Source organism: Danaus plexippus, chromosome 10 (assembly GCF_018135715.1).
Source record: "Danaus plexippus chromosome 10, MEX_DaPlex, whole genome shotgun sequence".
Classification (NCBI taxonomy): domain Eukaryota; kingdom Metazoa; phylum Arthropoda; class Insecta; order Lepidoptera; family Nymphalidae; genus Danaus; species Danaus plexippus.
The window spans coordinates 8,555,379-8,577,353 of record NC_083543.1 but is presented as its reverse complement, the minus strand read 5'-3'; the positions used below and the strand labels follow the sequence as shown (position 1 = coordinate 8,577,353).

At 32.2% G+C, this 21,975-nt stretch overlaps 1 protein-coding gene across 1 annotated transcript; it reads right to left on the bottom strand.

Moving 5' to 3' along the window:
- Positions 1-5,528: 5,528 nt before the first annotated feature.
- LOC116766857 (zinc finger protein Noc) lies at positions 5,529-8,044 on the bottom strand. Its single transcript, XM_061521634.1, is given in 3 exon segments — positions 5,529-6,744; positions 6,747-7,076; positions 7,184-8,044. Coding segments are annotated over 3 exon segments (1,341 nt in total). The 5' UTR covers positions 7,281-8,044; the 3' UTR covers positions 5,529-5,830.
- Between the last annotated feature and the right edge of the window lie 13,931 nt (positions 8,045-21,975).

Below are 21,975 nucleotides of genomic sequence, written 5' to 3'. Positions count from 1 at the left end.
GAAGAACATGAATAAAAAAATGTTTAATGTAAATAATCTATCGATAGAATGATGGTGCAACCCTATAGAGTTGATCTCTGTAATTAAAACTGATACTTGGCAGATGGACCTCTGTTATCATTATTAAAAATTCATGGTACATTTGAGTTATTAACGAGGCAACATATCATATTATACATAAGATTAGTTACTCAGTTTACTTAATATTTTTAATTCACTCTTCAGACATGCAATTATGATCTTTATATTTGATGGCCAATTAATATATTTATACATTAAAGTATATTTTGTTGGCATACAGTTTGTAGCATAAATATTTCAGAAACAATGTGACTTAATGGTTTAGAGGTAGTGGATATTAAATAATAACATGATTTAGATTTAAATCTTCCTAACAACGCATTTGATTCATCACGCCCACAGATTCGATCTATAAATCATGTTCGCTCACAAATACTTTGACCCGACGCCGTCAAAATAATGAGCGTTCCCGCTTCCGTTTCGTCATAAAACGGCCTGAAAGCCACTAAACATAGAGCCTGTAATTACGTAAACAGACGTATTGACGTATGTCTGAAAGGTAATCATAAGCTAAAATTTATCACGAAGTGAATCATTCAAGCGTTAAGACAGCTGACAGCGCCGCACATATATTATATTGATCGACAGCCTGACGTTACTTGTCACGGGGATAATGTTGTTGCCACACTCGATCATGACATTCTTTCGAAAATAAAACTTAAGCAAATATTTTAAAGCTCCTTTTTAATTATCGACAGCTTGAGCACTAATGACCTTATAGATACCGACCCTTATAAATCTAGCGAAAAGAACAAAGTCCTACATTCAAAAGCTATTTAAAAATCGTCTCTATCACCAGTCACATTGGCTCAAAATACAATGAAAATATCCTATTAGAAGAAATATAGGGATCTCTGAATACTACAGGATATGTGAAGGAAAACAAAGCTGAACTTTCAAACATACTGCGAGAAAATAAGGTATAAAATCTATTAAAGTTGTTGGAAACTTGATATCTCTATGAAATGAGAGTATCACGAGCCCGGTAGCGAGACGTGTCGCGGCGTGTCTTCGGAACGCAATGAAGATTTATGAACAGACCTTTACTATGTACAGCAAAGACACATATGTTAAGTCAGAGACGATAACTTTGGTCACATCAGTATTATCGATATTCGACAATTTAATGCCCCAAAATTTCTCTAATAACACACAATGTAGTTTTAGAGAATTTAATTAAATCGATTTCAGCCAAGATAATAATTCTACATTTAAGTTAATCCTTGTTTTGAATATGAAATGAAAATAAATCATAATAATTCGTTGAACATATTAATAATAAAACACAATATGCTCGGGATTTAAACCCACTTTGACACTCCGCGGCTATAATCCACCAACCTTCATTATAAACTTCGTCGTTCAAAAGGAAAATTGATTTACGACTCTGCATTACGCCATTATTTTATGACGCGAGAACGCTCCGAAATAAAATACTAACAAACACACAACCGGTATCCACGACTATTATACTTATACAAGTTTACATATGATCCCCGAAACTAATAATACGGTCTTATTGAAACATATGTAAAGTTCCGAATTGCGTGACACATATAATTTAAATGTAAAGCTCTGTGGTCCCAGACCGTCATAAAGCAAATAAAATACGAGACACAAAGAATAAACGCTCGTATAAGCGCTGTAATGTCTGTCAACATAAAATATTGTATCCTGTGAGGTTGGGAGCTACAGTTCAAATTGTGCTGCCTCTATTGCAGCATTAATCTTTGTCGGAATAGGAGACGTGAAAATTGCTGCGTCCTTTGAATTCTGTATTTGAGAGTTTTAGTGAATGTTGCAATTTTTTTTTTTTGTTTATTTGACTAAATAGTCCCTTTTACCATTGAAGATTTAATTTAACTCACTTAAATGAAACTAATATATTTCGGATATACTATACGGATTTTATTATTTTAAAACTGCATAATCCCGACGTTTCGGTTACTTTTCAGCAAACGTGATCACAGTTTCACATCTCGTCTGCCCGTGTATATCCGAAATATATTAGTTTCATTTAAATGAATAAAACTCGTTAAAGTCTTAGATCTCATTATTTAATTCACCTTTCGTGCATAGAGTTTATATACACGATAAATTTAAAGACCAAATGCACATCCTTCTTTTCGATTCATTTAGATAAATAAACACTACTATATTAATTATATTTAAAGTAAATTATAATATAAAGGAGAATGTAGATGAAAAGTAAGATATCTAAAACTTCAATATTATGTTAAGAAGAAACTAAAAAAATGTCATGGGTTTTTGGTTTAATACATTACCTTAAGAGTTAAGAAACAATAAACTCTACGCTCTCTGTTGTTATGGTTGTATTATAGAAGGCCTAATTAACCCCAAAGAATCGTGTATAATTTGTCAAATAAATTGTAAAAAATGTTCTTTGTGTTATATTGTTAGGTGGAAACAATGTGTCATTAAACAAAAAAATAATTACCTGATAACAAATGCGAGACATTTTTGTATGGGAAATTGTAATTACCTTCGTTGTGTATTAAAAAAAGATAATAAAAATTTAATTAACGCATTACTCATGAAAAATAAGAACACAATATATTTAATTACAGGTAAAAAACAAAGACATGAATGGCAATGGACGAATAGAATTGATATAAACAATGGCGATGCAATTCATCGACATAAATTGCTAAATAATTAAATGACAATTGCAAATGGCGCGTTCATACAATTGCATTTAACTTAAGAAATATATATTGTAGTCATAACTAATTCAACTGTTTTTGTTTATCGTATAGACAAAGTAAAGAACTGCCAGCGACTCATGTCGTATTTCTACATCATATTATATTAAAGCATTTAACTGAAAAATTACTAAACTAAATGGACTTTATCACAATTAAATCGCCATTTTCAGAATTTTCATTACGATTAAGAAACTTTTATTCTAAATATCATTGAAATGTTAAAAATGACCGTGAATTTAATAGTTTAGATTATTATTTTAACAACACTTTTTGTAATTGAACTTGATTTTTTTTATTATCTCTTAGCACATTTAAACGTAGAGCATTAACTTCACTGATAGTCGTATAACCTTTCGTCTTTCTGGTTTCGAAGATGGCATGTACTCAACTTATTGAACTTGGTCCAGCATTACTAGCATCAAAGACCCATACATTTCAATTTCTTTTCTCCGTTGTTTTCCTTCACTTGCACCATACATATGTTCTCTTATCAATACTATTATATCGACACATACTTTTAAGTTTAACCTCGTTTCTGTAAAATAATTCACGGTTACAAACATGTCATTTTATTAGCATAATAACTGTATTGTTTTCATTTCTTATGCAAATTTCTCGTGTATTATTAAAATATTTTTATCAGTTATTAAATAATTATGTCGTAATAAATAAAAACTCTTTTAGAAAATTTGTCTTCACTCGTAATAGCAAAATAATTGTTAACCAAAAAGAAAAAATATAAAAGACTAATGTATTTTTTGTTTTATTGTTAAAAAATATTAAAAAAAAAACACATTTCTTTTTATTTCACAACTTGTTTTAACTAATTGATTTATAATTTACATAAACTTTGTTATAAACAAATTAAAAACTCGTATCCGCAATAAAATAGCTTAAGGATATCTTTATCATAATTAATACTCGATTTTATTCATCGTGTTATTTGTATAACATATAATAATTTAATATAATGATTTATATCACGACTAATATGTACACAATAAACAACTCACAACAGAGTAAGAAATTATTCTTTTGATAATATGCACAAGCGGTACACTGCCATTGTGTCAGTATAATGGATTTATTTAAATATTTAACATTTATCAACACATCTTGATCATGTATATGTTACTACGAACTAAAAGAATTTAATATACTGATATATTTTAAATAGAATAAATAAAATAATTTGAAGTTTAACCTTTCGTTAAACACGAAAAAAAACTTTATAATTTACATCCTGCTCAAGCGTAATTTCTATTTAAATCCAGGTAGGAATCAATTAACATAACCCAACGGTTCAATAGAGCATTGAACAGAGTAACCCTCTAATTCGCTGTTGGGTCTATAATACCCAGCATGCATAATTTATATATGTTAATTCTCTTCACCTTATGCTTATGCTAATTGTAATTGCTTATATTCAGGGATTACACTGAAGCTCATCTCTGTTCATCTGTCAAAAAAGAACCACATAGTGAGAGTAAAAGGAAAGCTGTGTTTATGCAGATGTATCATCAGTGTCAAGACGCTATGATGGTATCATTCCAAACATGCCAAAAATTCACTCAAATTTTTAAAAAGTTTCAATGTATTCTTTATAAAAAGTTATTATTATATTAAATAAATCTGGAAGGGTCATTCAGATTCAATTTCAAATAGTAGTACAGCCTCGACAAACTAGATGGCACTAGTTGTATCGAAATTATTTTTAACTATACAATGAATGACAAACTATGTCAAAGTCGTGTTAAGTTATCAACTGCAAACTACTTAATTTTATAGCTATCGTGATTGATACCCTATAAAATATAATTTAAAACAAGCCACATTTCAATAATAACATGCGCTACGCCTCGTGATATGTATAATTTACAACACTTTATCAATAATTTTAATTAAAATAGAATATTTTTATGATATAATTTATTTAAATGCATTAATTTATGTCGGCGTTGTTTAAGGTTATTGCATGTAATTGAGAGCCTCAGATAATTGATGAAGGTTATTTTTTTTCGCAACGAAAGAAGCTAGAACTCAACGAAATAAGAAACATAAAATGCAACGAATAAAAAGTGTAATTTATATATACTACGTATTAATTATGGTCATCATTCAGACAAAAAAACTTACAGCACACATTATGAATTTATCAAATCTCTGTTTGAAGCTACACTATCACCTGCCTCTCGGTCTTTTCGTGCGACCAATTATGATTTTGACAGTTGAATTTTCGACATGACATGGGCCTAATCAAAATAGCATTTATTAAAAAAACACCGCATTAACAAAGCTGACAGCTCACGGCTTTGTTATTAATGACGTCGAGCGTTTCTTGCGTGTGCTTCTCATTTTTTATGCTTTTCAATAATGTTATATTATTTTGTAGCTTGTTTTTTACATGAGCGGTAGCAGAGTTTCATGTTCGCGTGCTCTCAGACTTTTACCACGCTATATTTCAAATGATTGATGGCACTAATGTGAATGTTAGAAGTACATTTATCAATCATTCGGTTCTGTTTATTGCTACGCTTATTAATGGAAAGTTAGTGTATAACTAACTTCCATTGTGAGTAAAAGATATTTTTCAATTTAATAATGTTCTTTTCTTTCAGTTAAATATTGTTTAAGTATCAACTAATTCGATAAACATATCATTTAATCTTTAGTTTTTTTTTTTAATTTTGAGTCTTAGAGAGGAGGTATTAAAAAACGATATAATTTTCACAAAGATATTGTATTTAAATTTTTTCGTGTAATATTAAACATAGACATTATTATTTACACAAAACCACATCATTTGGCTATACATAGTCTTTATATTATATTCTTACATCACCCGCTTACAAACAAACTAGGCAAATAAATTTATAATATTACTCACTAAGATTGCACTATTTACTAAATTTGTCAAAGCTAATTCCGCCTTACAACATCAATTAGTCTATTGATATCACAGAAGAAAATTGGACATTACAAATATTTAATAATTGTCAGTCACGATGTCACACGGTTTTGTATTATTGGTGCACAGCGGCTGCTCCAATTCTTTGTCCATACATTGCATAGGGCGAATAAAAAGCGCCAAGAGCAGGATTAAAAGCTCCATAAGGAGATGCTCCTAAGCTTGCTGAAAGAGCAGCTTTTGAATACGGGTGGTATCTGCTTGCAGACAAAGGACTTAGCGGAGCCGTCGGGTAAGCGTTGCGGAGTCCAGCGGTCGTAAATAGAGGATTTAGTGGATTCATTAGAGACGGTTGGGAGGACGTAGATGATACTGGAGTCGATCCGTCTGTAGTATGACTTCTTAAATGTTGTAAAAGCTCTTCGGAATTACCAAATCTCTTGCCACAATAAGACTCTCCAACAATCCAGTTACAAATATAAGGCCGACTCATTTGAGTGTAAGGAAGGCCTGCAGCAGCCCCTTGTTGTGAAAGAGCCATAGCCATGGCCAAATTATATTTTTGATGGTCACATTGAGTACATCCAGCGGGACAAGCACCGTTACTCATAAGAAGGTGGTGATTGTTAACTGAAAATTGGCAGCCAGTGCAATATGGGTCTTTGCATACTGGAACTAATGTCTCTCCTCCCGCTGGTGTTTTAACTCTGGCATATCCAAGGTAGGGATTTGGTGACGAGCCGGGAAAACCAGCAGCAGCTGCCAGCATAGCAGCGTGATGTGCACTTAAGGGAGCTCCAGCGTATGGAGGTCGGAACGCTGGATTCGCATGTTGTTCCATTCCAGGAGGGCAGCATAATCCAGCCAAAGGATTAAATCCAGCTAATCCAGGAATATTCTTAAAAGCTCCAAGATGATCCTTGCCATGCCCTAAAACTTCTAATCCTGAACGAATAATCGGGCTAGTACCGGATGATCCAGCGGATGAAGATTTTTGTTCGTTTAAAGGACTGCTCTTTCCATTTTCGTTGATGGTGGGGTTGACTTTCTTCCTGGTGTACTTTTTCCAGACTTTTTATCATCATTAGAAATATCAGAACTTGCTTTGGAAGTTGGTCTTGTTTCTTCAGGTTTCTTCGTAACAACATTAGTTTCATATGGTTTGAAAGCTAAATGTTTACTCTCCGGTGAAGAACGAGGTTTATCCAGTTTCGCACTAGGTGAAGAACGACTAATTGCATCACTGTTAACACTGTTCACTGTTTTCTTTTTCTCAAGTGGAGGCAGAAGAGGCTTACTGGGAAGCGTATCTGCGCCTATTTGACTGCATGTTTGCGCTAAAAGCGCAAGCGGACTTTTTTGGAGTCCAACTGTAACAAAAGAAAATGTAGGTTATAGTATGTAACAAGCAATGTAATTACAAAAAAATAGGAATTTTTATATTTTTTTAATTTATATATAAAAAAAGTAATATTTACAGTTGATGGAAGTGGAGTTAAATAATCTGGTTGCAAGTATTGGTTCGGATTTGTAGTCATCATTACTCCGTCTTCAAGTACCACCATTTGGAGATCAACTTTCACGAACACTTATTTCACTCTATGTTGGTCACTGTCAGTTCTGTTAGCACAACTACTCTTTGACACGGTCGCGCGGAATGTTGTAAACGTTTGCGTGCGTCCGAAACAGCGGTTGAATTGACTGTGAGAGACGAGACCCCACCAGCGTACAACGTTACAACCCCGCTCCTTTGCCTTCCCCCGCTAGAAAGAGAAGGCCATATCTCAAGTCTTTGTTAGAGAAGCGGCGCTATATCTCTCCGCTGCAGCTTACAATCATAAAAAATAAAGCGGAAACGACACATAGCTGCATTGCGGTAGGGGAAAAAGGAAAGGCGGCATGGCGAGCAGACGGGTGCGGATTGAGACGTGCGATGGCGTTGGTGGCGAGCCACCCATGATGGTATTGCTTTGAACCGCCGACTCTACCTGCCCGGTCCACTACACGCCGCAGCTTTTTTGTTACGCGCCACTTTTATTACGCTTTCGACAACGTTCCACTCGTCGGCGCTTTGCTGCTGACACATTTGAAACTACTTACTCTTTTACAGTTGCGCTCAGTTCAAAGAGAAGAATTTATCGGTTCTATGGCCTTTCCATGTAGCCTTTTGATGTGCGTGTTGTTTTACTAGCGTTTTGTTTATATCTCTTGATATTTCTCTTTATTGACATTACAGACCCCATAAAGTTAATGTTAATCTGACACTAAAACCTGTCAAACATGCCGTTCAAACGGGCCCTTACGATCAAATTAAATATGTCAATTTGGGAACCCATATCAACAGCTGCGAACGACGTCGGCCCTTTAGAAATATTGCTTATTGTGTCCAAACAAAGATACTAAGTATAACGTATGGGCGGACGACAGAGGTCGTAAATAACGCGGCGGGTTGTAATATATTTGACAGTGCGCGGACATGCGAAACAAAAAACATGTTTATTGCGATACGGGGTCTGCGGAACGAAGGTTTTCTATAAATTAGGGACGTGGGCATTTTAGTGTTTATTTAGGAGCACAGGCGCCTCCCTGTTTGTTGTTGGTCTAGTTTGTGACTAAATCATGGTGTACGTGCTCCGATTGCGACGTTATCACTTGTTAGCTGCTGAATTGAAATGTTCCGGCAACATTTTAGTTCAGGTTTTTGTATTGCGTCATATTGTTTTACAAAGGACATATTTATCTTTTATTTCTTGTCCTTTTGTATCGTATGGGATATTTATATTAACTATTTAATTGTGGAGCATTTATTATCATTTGAATCATATGTTTTAATATATAATATAATAGTTAATTTATTTAAACTGTCCGCACTCATGAAGTATAACCGGTGGCAAATGTTCTATACACTAAGTGTTTTCGTATGAAGACGATGAAGACGAGTATAAAGATACTGCTTTACTGAAAATTGTATCGATAAATATTCAAAAAGCATAAACGACGTACCACTGACCCACACTAATGGGGTCTTATCTCCATAGATAGGTTTATCTTAATGGATTTATGGGGTTGTTGGCAATCAGCGATTAGATTTAGTCTCTTTTCAAACTAACATATTATTTAATTGTAAATATGTGGGTATGAATTGAGATTTTTAATTTAACATTTTTGATCATTATATATTTTTAAACTTATGAGACTTAATCTTCATCAAATATTTAAAAAAATATAATTGCAGCTAAAAGTTTATTTAAAACTTAAATGGTTGTGTTTGTTATAGTAAAACCTCATATTTAAGGATTATCGTGCTTAATGCACTCTTACATTGTTAAAAATCGATGCTAAACTCTGAGGCAAATATAAATCAAAGTATTTTACGCATCGCTGACCATAATAGCTAACACAAAAACACAAAAAGCATTATTTATTCACGCATGAATGTTATGAATTAAAGAGATTTGCTGCGAAATAGAGCAAAAAATTAAAGGCTCAGGCTCCCCTAAATCATGAGATGAAAGAAATTCATGAATCGCTTTATTTCATTAGCCAAATAGAATCTTTTATAGAATAAATCGCAAATAAATATCAGGGTTGTGTTCATACGACTATCATACCTTGAATTAAATTATAAAAAAATATTTTAAAGTATCACAAAGGGGTCAATTATATTTTAAATGTATGCACCGAGTCATTTATTGACGTTGGCGCTATGTGGCGTACCCGGAACGCCGGCCATTGTGGCGGGCGGATGCGGCGACATCAAAGCCGCCGCCAAATTACTGTTTACCGGATACCTCGGCAGTGTTCCCGGCGAACCTTAAACGAAATCTGCTGGACCTCACCGGCTATACAATATTTTATAATTGTTATCCGCAGATTAAAGTAGATTATGTTATTTCGTTGGCTTTGCGTCTGGCTGAGTTTATAACGTTCGCAATAAAAATCGTCCGTCCTTATTATTCACTAAACAGATAATATTCATGACCTTTTAAAGCTATTCTGAAGGTATCATAAACCGTACAACCCCTAATTGTTTTTTATTCCCATAATCTTATCTTGGCTTAGATAAACTTTGAATAGTCAATATTATCAGTAATAAACCTTTGTTCATTGTTTGCTTTGTATGTTTAAAAGAAAAGTGCTTTAGAGTCGACTCACTCTTGTTTCCTCTAGTCAAATATAGGCGTTAGCATTTACTTTTTTTAAATGTACATAATTGCATCCGTTCATCACGTTAAAAGTCGCTTGTAACTTATTACCTATGTACATAGAGCGTAGTCACCTATATAAGACTCAAGAACGTATCTAATTAAAGATAACTTCGTAAATATTTCTAGTTAAATTATAAGTATCATTAGTTTATGATTAAAACAGACAATAATTTCATAAAACAAACTGTTAAATCAATTTATTCAATATATAACCAAATGACATTTCAAATTGTAATCACGATTCCGTATAAATAATGATACTTGTTAATGCCTAGTTTTACGGTTCGAAACTAAACACGCCGATGTGTTTACAAAGAACAAGTACTATGAAACAATTCGTTTATTTCAAGCCACGTTATAATCATTTAAAAGTAACAAGAAAAGGAAAATTTGTTGATGTGGTTGCAAGAATATTATATTAAGTTCTTTATTTACAATATTCTTCTAAAACAGACGATAAAATTAACTTCCTCACTTATCTAAAGGAATAAACTAATATTTAATTTAAATATTTTTTAAAGTGTTTATTTTATTTTTAAAATTTTTGGGTAAACATGAGAATAACGAATTTCCAGATGAAGTTGTTTGGGACAGCATGTAGAGTACATCAGCAATCTTGAAGATTGTGTCAAATTGTTTAACGCTTTCCAAAACATCGAAAAAAGATACAAACAAAAATTCGTTGAATTTACAGAAATCCAAACCTTTCCATACCGAACATTCCGTTTTCTTTCCACATTCGGAAGGTTTTAAATGCTAGAACATTCGAGAAAAAAAAACGTGGCACATTTGAAACGTCTCAAAGGTCTATTTTAATGACTCAATTTTTATTTTGACAAGACAAAATTGTAACGCGTAAAAACCAGGACGCAGAGAGTAATAAATAACAGGTGAGTCGTTATAAATATTCCTGGTGCTGTATCAGTATTTATGGGCGCAATAAACACAAGGCGAGCTTTTGAAACGCCGAACGCTGTAAATAATTTCGCCGGTACATTCGCCTTGTAACACTTGTTTTTGAACCACAGTACGAAGTTTTATACAAGATCATATGAAAAACTATTAATTATATTAAAAACATAATATCCTTTTATTCATCATATGGATGATAGAGGAATAATAAAAAAATATGTAACTTGTCCGATCTTGTGCATCCGAACTGTGTATTTTTATAACAGCTACATTATAAAAACATAAAGGTCTGTTCCAATGGCGGCACAGATCTTCGGCGAAACTCAAAGGTGACGAAAACAATACATAATGAGTCTCCTAACGAGTGACAATTGTTGTGTTTTACTCGTCGGCTCTTCTAAGTATTTTCCTTTTGATACGTGAACGTCCAGGGCGTTTTGTTTGTAATGATTTATATTGTTGATTCCAGTTCTGTTTGACTGTTTTATGAATGAAAAGGTTCTTTACAATTGAAGGTGGCGCTATTTACATGACATCATTTAAAGTCTGAGTTAACCAGAGACTAGGATGGACACAGATAGTTGCTATACCATAAGTAGAAAATGTTAAGGGACTCTATGGGAATAATTTACAAGAATCTGAAGTGCATATAATAAAATTAATTTATAAATACAAGCCGGTTAATACGACTGAATATATTACTTATAGCTATTGCATAAAAATAATAGGACATGTAGATAATATAATGGGTAACAAGTGTTGGCATTTCCAACTAATGGGTAGTTGTGTTGGAAAAAAATACAATAAAAACAACCCCTTTAAAGTAAACAATTAATTCTTATAACTATAAAACCAGTAGACGGTGAATATAAACTTGTAAACTGACGGTTAGCTGCATTAAAAAAGCATTTAACACATTCCGAGATGCAATTATATATAATAAAGTATTAAAAATTTAATTAATCCTTATTACGACGGAATAAGATTCAATTTGTTATATATTTTTTAAAATATGTACTGCGTTGAATTTGTCGTCGCGGGTGACGATATTCATAACAGAGACCCCGCAGCTCACACATGTTTACAAAAAGGGTAATATTATCTTTATTCTAGAAACCATTCTGTGTCTAGTTTTATTATTTTAAGGAGCAGACGATTTTGTAACGTGTTCATTAAAATTATATACATATGTATCTTGTATTTATGACTTTAAATTATATAATTGAAATGTGTGAGTTTACTTACTAATTAAAAAAATTCAAATTATGTGTTTCTTCCTTTTTATTATTGTACATATTATATAATTTATATTAATTCAATATTTATTTAAATACCTTTAAGAATGAAATATAAATATAACATTTAATAACATATCAAACAAGTTTCATAACGAATCCATTTGGATGGTCGATGTCCTTAATTAACATAATAATACAAAACCAAATGTTCACACAGCCATAACAAAGCGAATTACCCATACAATTGAGTACACATCTATGAACGTAAATAATAATAAACGCTAACGTTGGTTCATTCAACAATTTTCTGATCCAGCGATCTTTTGATTCTGAACCGTACCGTGAAACAGACTTACCCTTAATCGCCACGTCGTATCATATTACTCATACGAATATAAATACGGGGCCACCATAAAGATGGCGATAAACTGAATTCACTCTCGCATCTTCCCCTTTTTTATTGGCAGGGGACAACGGTTCTAGAGGATGCTTTCTGTCATAATCAACAACCACGTTTCATCATTGCCGTGGTTTAAAAATTTAAAATCTGACTCTTATTTGAAAGACCTAAGGAGCATAATCGCTCACAACCCATTTCTGTATGTGGCAAATAAAAACGGTATCTATGTAATTTATGTCGTACTGATGGGTTTGTAGGAGTTCACGAAATTGTTAAAGTCGTATAATAGGGTGATGTTTACATTAGGGTTGTTTTATGTCGAGGCGAATATTATCTGACGTTATGAATGACTAATCAAAATGAATTGAAGCTAAGTAGCTATGTTTGAAGTAACTTCGTATTTATTTAAACCCAATACTGTAAGCGATAATATTTTTACAAGTAGTTTTTTCTATTGCATATTTGTATGTCCTATAATAGTAAAATTCGGTGCAAGGGTATAAAATCTGATTTGTCTGCTGCCTAATTTCTTCTTTATTACCAATATAAAACAAAACCCACTTATCTATACGTATAATAAAAGTTTTAATGTTTATATTATTTAACGGCTTTGCCTCAACTTGAAATGGTATAAAAATTTGATTTAAATATTAAATATCTGATAACAATATCAGCAGCTACAGTTATGCATGATAAATATAATGCATGCATAATGAAGTAAATAGTCCATGAAGATTGAAACATGACCTACATCGAGATAAACAAAATATTCAACAGTAAATATTAACACAAAGACATTTCCTCGGTCTAGTAAAGCTTGAGCTGTAAATATAGAGGACAGAGGATGTTGCTTTTCAACACGGAAGACGGCATAAGAAATCCTAATAGCTTGTTTGTTACTCATAAAACAACGTTATCTGTTATAGCGCAGGCGCAAAGTAATGACTAAACAAACAACCAAATACCACTACAGTTGAACAAATACGTTAATAACACAGCATTTAACATTCTTATCTAAAATAAAAATCTAATTTATTTAGTGACAGCACTATTTGATGTTAAATATAAACAAATATTTTCTGTTTCATGTCAACAGCATGAAATTTATAGCTGTGTGAATCCATTACTGGTGACAAGGCCGATGGTAAACGATGTTAACAATTTGCTATTCGTTGCACGTCTTTCACTGATGCTCTATTTGGAGAGAATAATGATAGTGATGAAAGAGAAACATCAATCGTTCCCGAATTAATTGGAAGCGTCTAATAAATAAGTAGCGGTGGAATAGTTGATAACAAATTAAAAACTCGTGATGCCACGGGGGATGTATGACGCTTTAGAAATTTTATTTTGTCAGAAATCGACGGCTCAACTTATCACGGCTTCACAAATAATTTCAATGCTAATTTAATATTATTATTAAAGTAGAGTTCATTTTTGAATAATACAGTATTAAGATAATATTTATATTATAAATTAAACTCAAAAAAATCAAAGAGAATATAAATGCTTACCTAAGCTAAAAAAAAACTATTTCTTTAATTATTAAATCTATTTACGATTGAACTCAGAATAAAATGTAAAAGCAAGCAAATATTACCAGTCGAAACGCCGTAAGTGAAATTATCGGGGCTTTCAAAGCCTTGTGCATGAAAAATTCATTCGAAACAAAACATGAGGGAGACGTAGAATAATAATTTGAATAAATATAAAGAAGAGTCCCATCATGTGACAAGACAAAAAGTGAGCTCAGCCATGCGTGTTTATGCGTTGTGATGGTGTAATTTGCCAGGAACATTTGGCGGTAATGCGAGATGACGTCTCCACATACGCAAAAATGTTATTAAGTTTTTAAGGATGCAAAAGACAAGTGACATGTGACATGTTCTTTTCCTTTTATGAAATTATTTCTTTCCCGACGGAGATTAAGGCGAACTCAAAATATCTTCCCTCTAAGACGCGGATTACCTATTGTTTTCCTTTCTTTAGCAGACTTAGCTTGATTGCTATTCTATTCACATATCATTTCAAGGAACGCTTGGAGTTACACTGCTTTATACGTTATTCCCGGAAGGGAAACACAAAAGGGTGCTAAGTGTTCTCGCAAACACAAAAATAATAACAAAATTCCCGTGTATTTTGACAACGTAATACTCGATGGACACAAAAGCCACGTCACGAGCAATCGGTTTCACTCTATGCCGCCCTTTGAGAGGGGTTTTAAACAGGTTTCGCAAATAATTTATTAAAAAATTTTTTGCCCTCACCGTGGCAGTTGGCTCACTGTGTGCTACCGTTTGACGGGATACGATGAAAGATTTCTTGCAGATTATAATTGACAAGATCTTTGTTGGTTTTGACAAAGGAATTAAGAATAATTCGATTCCTTTGTGTTGTGAAGATTAGCGCAGCGGTTGTAAGGATATTATTTAACTGGTAAATAATTCTTGAGTTCAATTTGAAATTGAATGAAAGTAATGATGAGAGATCTAACATTGTAAGGTTTCCGGTTAAAGGTAATCCATATTTATACAAAGATACAAGATTCAGATTAGGATAATAATACAGTTGAGAACTTGTTGCTTGACGCATGAAGTTCTTTTAGGAATAAGAAACGTATGTCATGTCTAGGTCTTGTTGGAAGATAAAGAATAAAAATAAAAACTTGTTGCTTAAAACTGATTTTCATTTGAAAAATTAAAAAAACAAAATTACAGTTATAAAAGGACCGGATCCCTGATCTGAGCCGATGATTGATCTGAAAAACAAGCAGGTCTTGTTATTTGATCCTTTTTAATAAAAAAAAATTGTGTTATTTGAATAAATATCTTTATTTTAATTGAACAAAAGTTTGTGATGTCTTCTCTAAAAAAACAAAACCGATTTCTTTGCATAAACATTATTTTTATAATACATATAAATTTAAGAGTTCATGATAAATCTCCTCTGCGTTATTCTAACTTAAGAACATTATTATACACAATGCAAACCGAGTAGATTATTCATTCACAACCCGCCATTTCCTCTGAATTATGTTGGCGGTGACAATGAAATCAATCTTGACGCCCACCCAAGGTTGTACCACCTGGTATAAGACTTCAAAGAATAGTCAAGAGCGGTTTACCATTCTGAGTGCTGTATGGTATTTAATATAGGCTTTGAAATAATAGCAAAACAAATATATTTCTCGTTTATTATGTAATAACGTGTCACTGACAAAATAGAGGTGGGTAACATTATAACACGAATGTGTGTAGCTAATCTACCAAAGGAAGAATTTTATCAACTTTCATCCCAATAATTCTACACTATACCTATGTACGGGAATAACTTATTTAGGCAAAAGATTTATATCTATTTATCCAATTATACAGTTTAAGGCCTGGTTCAAATATAAATCTTTTCTGGGACTTGTAAGATCGAAACACAATAAACAGTTCTTGCATATCTAGACATGGGAAATTGTAACAGGATATTTTTCTATATAGAAATTATGCAAGTTACTACTCTGTATATAGTATTATAATGAAGCCTTCCTTGTAATTATAATTACTATTTAATGTAAGATTGTAAATCCTTTTGCCTAAAATAGAGGTGCACATTTTTAATAAATCTGAACTTTCAAATAAAGGCGCGACTTCGATCATTTAATATAAAAGCAACATATTTCTGTTAAAGATAAATATTTTTTGCCGAACTCAAGTCGCGGTACAGAATACAAAACGCATTGCAACATGCATACCAATTGAAAACAGCGACATGTATGAGGCAAATGCAGGCAAAAAACGTTGGATACGTGTCGACGTCTTGCATCCGACATAAAGTGAAGCCAGAAAGTATTTGCACCATGTTTCATAACGAAATTATGTTCAATTATGTGTACCTAAGTTACTTTTGCATTGAAAAGTTCGACACGAAAAGTTTAAAATTATTTATTATTTCAGATTGATTTACATTAAGATAATCTTTAATCAATTGTTTTTGGTGCATAAATATTTTCCCTCAGCCAAAGAGTATCGCTACATGTTTATATGTATTATTACAGTATCTATTGAACAAGATTCCTACGCAAAACCAGGTAACTCATATAATTTAGCCCACTTGCATTGCGTTATGATAATTAAAGCCTTTTAAAGAGCGAGTTATTGTCTCGACCACAAAGGGCATTCATGAGCGTTTAAGGGCAGACAAAGGTCTGAAGGGATAAACATCAGTCGTCAAATGTCGGGATTTAAGAGTTACACGGGTGGGAAAGTGATTTAAAATATTTCACGTTCGAGATTTACATACTAAATAAATAAGATAACTAGTGACACGTGGGAAAAATATGTATCCTAACTTTCATATTAAAGATCCTATATTCAAAATATCTCATGTCATGGGTAGGGACGTCTTCGTTTATAAGTAATTAAGTTCATCGTAAGACAAAGTATCAAAGTCGGGCTGTTTTATAAGTGTATAGTATAATGTGTATTTGTTCAGACCGTTTGAAACTAAAGTTCAAATTAATCTATTGAGCAACTTGTTGCACAAGCGCCCCGTGAGTTCAGTCGGCTTGACATTGACGGACAGTTCGCGTTCAGACATGGAAATCATTCCTTCCATATAATAAGTCTTAACAAGGATTTGAAATTCACATGACATCTCGGGAAAGACTTGTTTTGACGTTAATTTGTGAACTGTAATCTGTTTCCTGACATCTGTCCCCTCAAGCTTTTTTGTGTTTTTCTATTATAATGTTCATATGAGCTCTGGTAACGTTCGTGACCAGATTAAGTTAACAGATTTTTTTCTAGAAGACCTGTAGAAATGTCCGGCAATTGGACTTTTTGAAATTAACATAGTTAATAATTAGGTAACTATAATTGAAGTAAAGTAATGAAATGTAATAAATTGATTTAGAACAAAAAGTTTTAGTGCTGTGGTATTTTAATTATAAAATTGTTACATCTCTTACTTTATCTCGATGGCGTATATCACGTTTTAAATGACTTGACGAGTGGAACGAATCCACCTCCGGTTCAATTTCATAGCCACTTGATTTGATTATGAAATCTTTATCAGTAATAATTTTTAATTGAATGCTGTATTTATTGCTTGTAACATGCGAAGGTCAGCTTGTCTTACATTTATTATGTCATAATTGATTGAGATTTATAATTCTTAACACATTAAACATTCATAAAGATATATAACACTCAATTCTCATTACGATATTTAATGGCTACATTTTCTTTCAATCGATCAAAAAGTATTTCAAGCTCTGAATTGATTGCCTATTGTTTTGTAATAGGTAAATAGCAAAATGCAATACGATACGTCCTAGAATACAAAAAGACACCACAACTTGTGTATAAAATATATAATCAGTCCTCAGATTTGAACTGCATTTCAATCTGGGACAGACAGACGGAATCATTTTGCGTTATAAATCCCAGTGTCTATTTACCATATTTGAATTTAACAATCATAATACTCACCGTCCTAATTTTAACTTTATGTCTAAGATGCTATGATTTATTTTTGTTCGCAATACAGGATTTAAATTTACAATTTGCATTTGTGAAGTATCGTCTAACGATTGACATATATCAGTCGGATATAAACTTGTATGAGAAAAATTTAAATATGTCTGACGAGATGTTCAATTTATATTTTGAAGTATATAACCTTCAGGTGAATAAAGGTCCTATAACAGTAAACAGATGTCTGCTTCCAAGAAATCAAACTTCAGTATCATAAAAAAAACTATATTGATTGATACGAATAAATAATAAACTGATTCTATTTTAAATTGATTATATTCTATTCTATGTATATTCAATATTCAAATATGTGGCAATTTATAACCGAAACTTTAAATAGCCGGAGTGAGGTCAAAATGTTAATAGAGGACAATATAAATCAACTATCAAAAGTTGTTTAAGGTATTGCTCTATCAAAGTAATGAAGAATATCAAGTGACTTATTTATTTTCCATTGTGTCTTTTACAATGGACGGTAGTCAATAAGATCATGTCAGATATTTGAGCTGTGTTGATAGAAGATTAGATGTGGCACGTCAGATGTCAAATCCAACTCAGATTTACGACTAAGCCCATTCACCGTCGGTCTTTTATATTTAGATAATGTATAAGGTTACAATTAATATCCTGCATGGAATGTACGCCTTTTTGAATATGTTTCAAGGAAGACTTCGTTTTTAAGCTTATAATTTGTTTGGATTACTTAAACCTTGGAATATAACCAAGACGTTCATCTTAAATACATAACCAAGAACAATTTGATGAAGATCCAAATCAAAACGCTATAACAATTAGCCAAAATGGACTTTGAAGTATAAATTAATACTCAAAAAGCTGACATTAAGTTACCTTCCAAACGAGATAACGAAACGTTAACAGCTCACCAAACAGCAAAAATAAAGGACTAATTGAAACAGGAAACACAAAAAAATGTGTTTAAAACCGTCTTCGGACGGACCCTCTATTATCTAATCCCTCGCATGTTTACGGACCGGTCAAATTTCATATCTAGCGGTTCCTTTGAACGCTTTTGTATTATTTCCATTATGTTGAGAAAGCTCGGATGCCGTGTTATTGTTATTCTATCTTTGAGGTGTGGCAGGTCTTTTTTGTTTGCTTTCCGACGTAATTTATTTGGGACCTTCTTGTTTTGCCCGGCGTTACGTATTATCCTCTCTGCCTGTCAGTTTGTGCCGCCTGTGATGAATAAAACTGAAGACCCTACCGAAATGGTTGGAGAACTCGTCGAATTTGGGTTATTATTTTGTTAAAGTGATTTTAAATTGCTATAAAATTAACAATACATTTACAAGTATACATTCTAGATCTAAAAGAAATACTAGAAACATTAATGTGACTGATTTATGTTTTCCATTACCAACGTATAATCACTGATTGATGAATGACATACTTACAGCGACCATAGCCTTATAAGGAGTCTAATACCACTTTAGAAAATAATTATGTTTAAAGAAAATATTATATACAATTAGTAAAAGCTAACAATTCGTTTACAAAGACATTTTAATACTACCGTCTGATTTATTATTGTTAATCTAGTTATGTACATAATGAATTTATAACATGGGATTTGTGATTTAAATTTAAACCAATGTTATATATATATTAATATAAATAATGAATCAAAGGAATGTTGGCAATAATTGCCGAGATATAGAAATAAATATCGGAAACAGATAACAATGGAGTGGAAAATGTCTCAAATATTATTTTCATGACAAAAGGTAACGCGATATTTTATTAAATTTTACAAGTGAATTGTGGCACTACTCCATACTTTTCTTATTCTTTAATGTCTGACTCAGCGGCTACCGGTTTTTAGCTTCTGATTGACGGCTGTCGGCTCTGGTTACAGCTCAACAACTTTATAAATACATTCATTCTGATCCCTGAGCCCTTTCAGTAAGGGTTCGTTTTGCTTGGATGCAACGCATAATTGATCTCTCCCGTCGGCATTTGCCGCGGCGCCGGTCGACATGACTAGAACTTAAGTATCATCCACTTATTCATTACTGGTTTCTATTCAATTTTAATCATAATCAAGGAGAACATTTGGAACTACTTCGCCTGCTAATACAAATTATTTGAGCTGTCTACCTTAAACTAAATTACATTTTAAATTGAATTTAATTGTGTCTAGTTTAAAAATATCGACTATTTGTTGTTTGTTTTTTACTTTGAGAGCATAAGTTTAAAAACTAATATCTTTTACTATATTATTTATTATATAATTGCGTCATATCGTAATAATATATCGTTTGATAACAAGAGCAATTAAAATAGAAGAATAATTTTACGAGACCAATAATAAATCATGTCTGGAAACGATTGATAAACAAAAGAGGTGCTCAGGCGTCTCAAGGTTTTGACTGGTAAAATTTATTAAGAAAATTATTCAATGACAAAGAGGAATATTTAGAAGCGGCGAAGACAAATGATCTCTATTGTGAGATAAACACGCAGCTAGGGGAGAAAAATGAAGGAACATATTTTATTCTGCTAGTGACATGAAGTGATTACTTGTTGTAATTAGTTTTACTCATTTGTAATGACGTGATAAATATGTTGTGTATGAGGATCCTGAATTATATTTATGACTATACGTCTTTGTCTAACTATTAAATGCTTTAAGAGTTATAACTTTAAGAGAGCGGACAATAGTTCATTCTTTACAGTGAAGTTAAATTCAGACTAACAAATAATTTGTAAATTATATGATAGTTAATAAAAACGTCACTTCTCTCTGCTCATCCGTTACAATGTATTTATCCAGCCATCCTTCACCCATGATCCATAATAATTAAAAACATTTTTTGCAATTCATGTCATATGAGACATTGATGCATGCAACAATGACTCGATTTAAATTACAAATAATAAAAAAAATCAATTGAAGAATAAATAATGAGTTTAATCGACAGTTAGTTTTATGACAAAGACTATGACTTATGACAAAGAGGAATTTAAAAGGAGGAGGAGGAGGAGGCTTTTAAAAAATTACTAAAAAATATTTAAACCAATATAGTTAGTACAAGTATTCTTGAAATTTAGTATTTTTAATATCTTTGTACTACTGGTAGCTCCAAATTACAAGCCCTTATTTTATACCAATTAAAAAACAGCAAACGTATAGTTAAAGGCACCTGGAACGTACAATTGTCAAATATACTTGCGATGTTTATTAGAATTAACACTTAATGAGATCTAAGATTTTCGCGAGTTTTATTCATTTAAATGAAACTAGTATTATTCGAATATACTACGCGGATTTTATTATTTAAAAACTACATAATCCCGATGTTTCGGTTACTTTGCAGCAACCGTGATCACGGGCAGACGAGGCAGACGAGAATTAACACTTACTTTAGATTCACATACGGATCACCACAATTTGTGCAATAATAATTATCTATACGTTATAAGAGCTTCGATGCAAATTTAAAGAAACTGTGAATCAAATAGTATTACTTATTAATAGACAACTTTTGTATTATAAAATTTAGTAAAGAAATACATATCTTAACTACACTTTGGTTAGCAAAATGCTTTATTAAAAAAATACATTATAACATGTATTTTATTGCGAAATATTCTTCTGACATTAAATAACGAATTTTAAAAAAAAAAACCTTTACCAACACTCAATTTAAAGCGTATAAAATTCATTCAAATTAGATTGATACTATTAGTTGGCCACTAAAGAGATCGTTATCGGCTCATAAATTTGTTTCTAATTTATTACAACCGCCATGTAAACACGATACGGCTACAGTTATCATTATAGTAGAATTTGAATAAAAATGTTAATGAATCTTCATTTACTTGCAAATTCGTCTACAATATATTCGGTTTTATCATAAACATTGGTCACCATCCGGTGATGATGATAGGATGTAATGAATTCAGCATAAGGTGACTAAAGGAATTATTACGCCTTAAATAGGCATTTGCAAGTG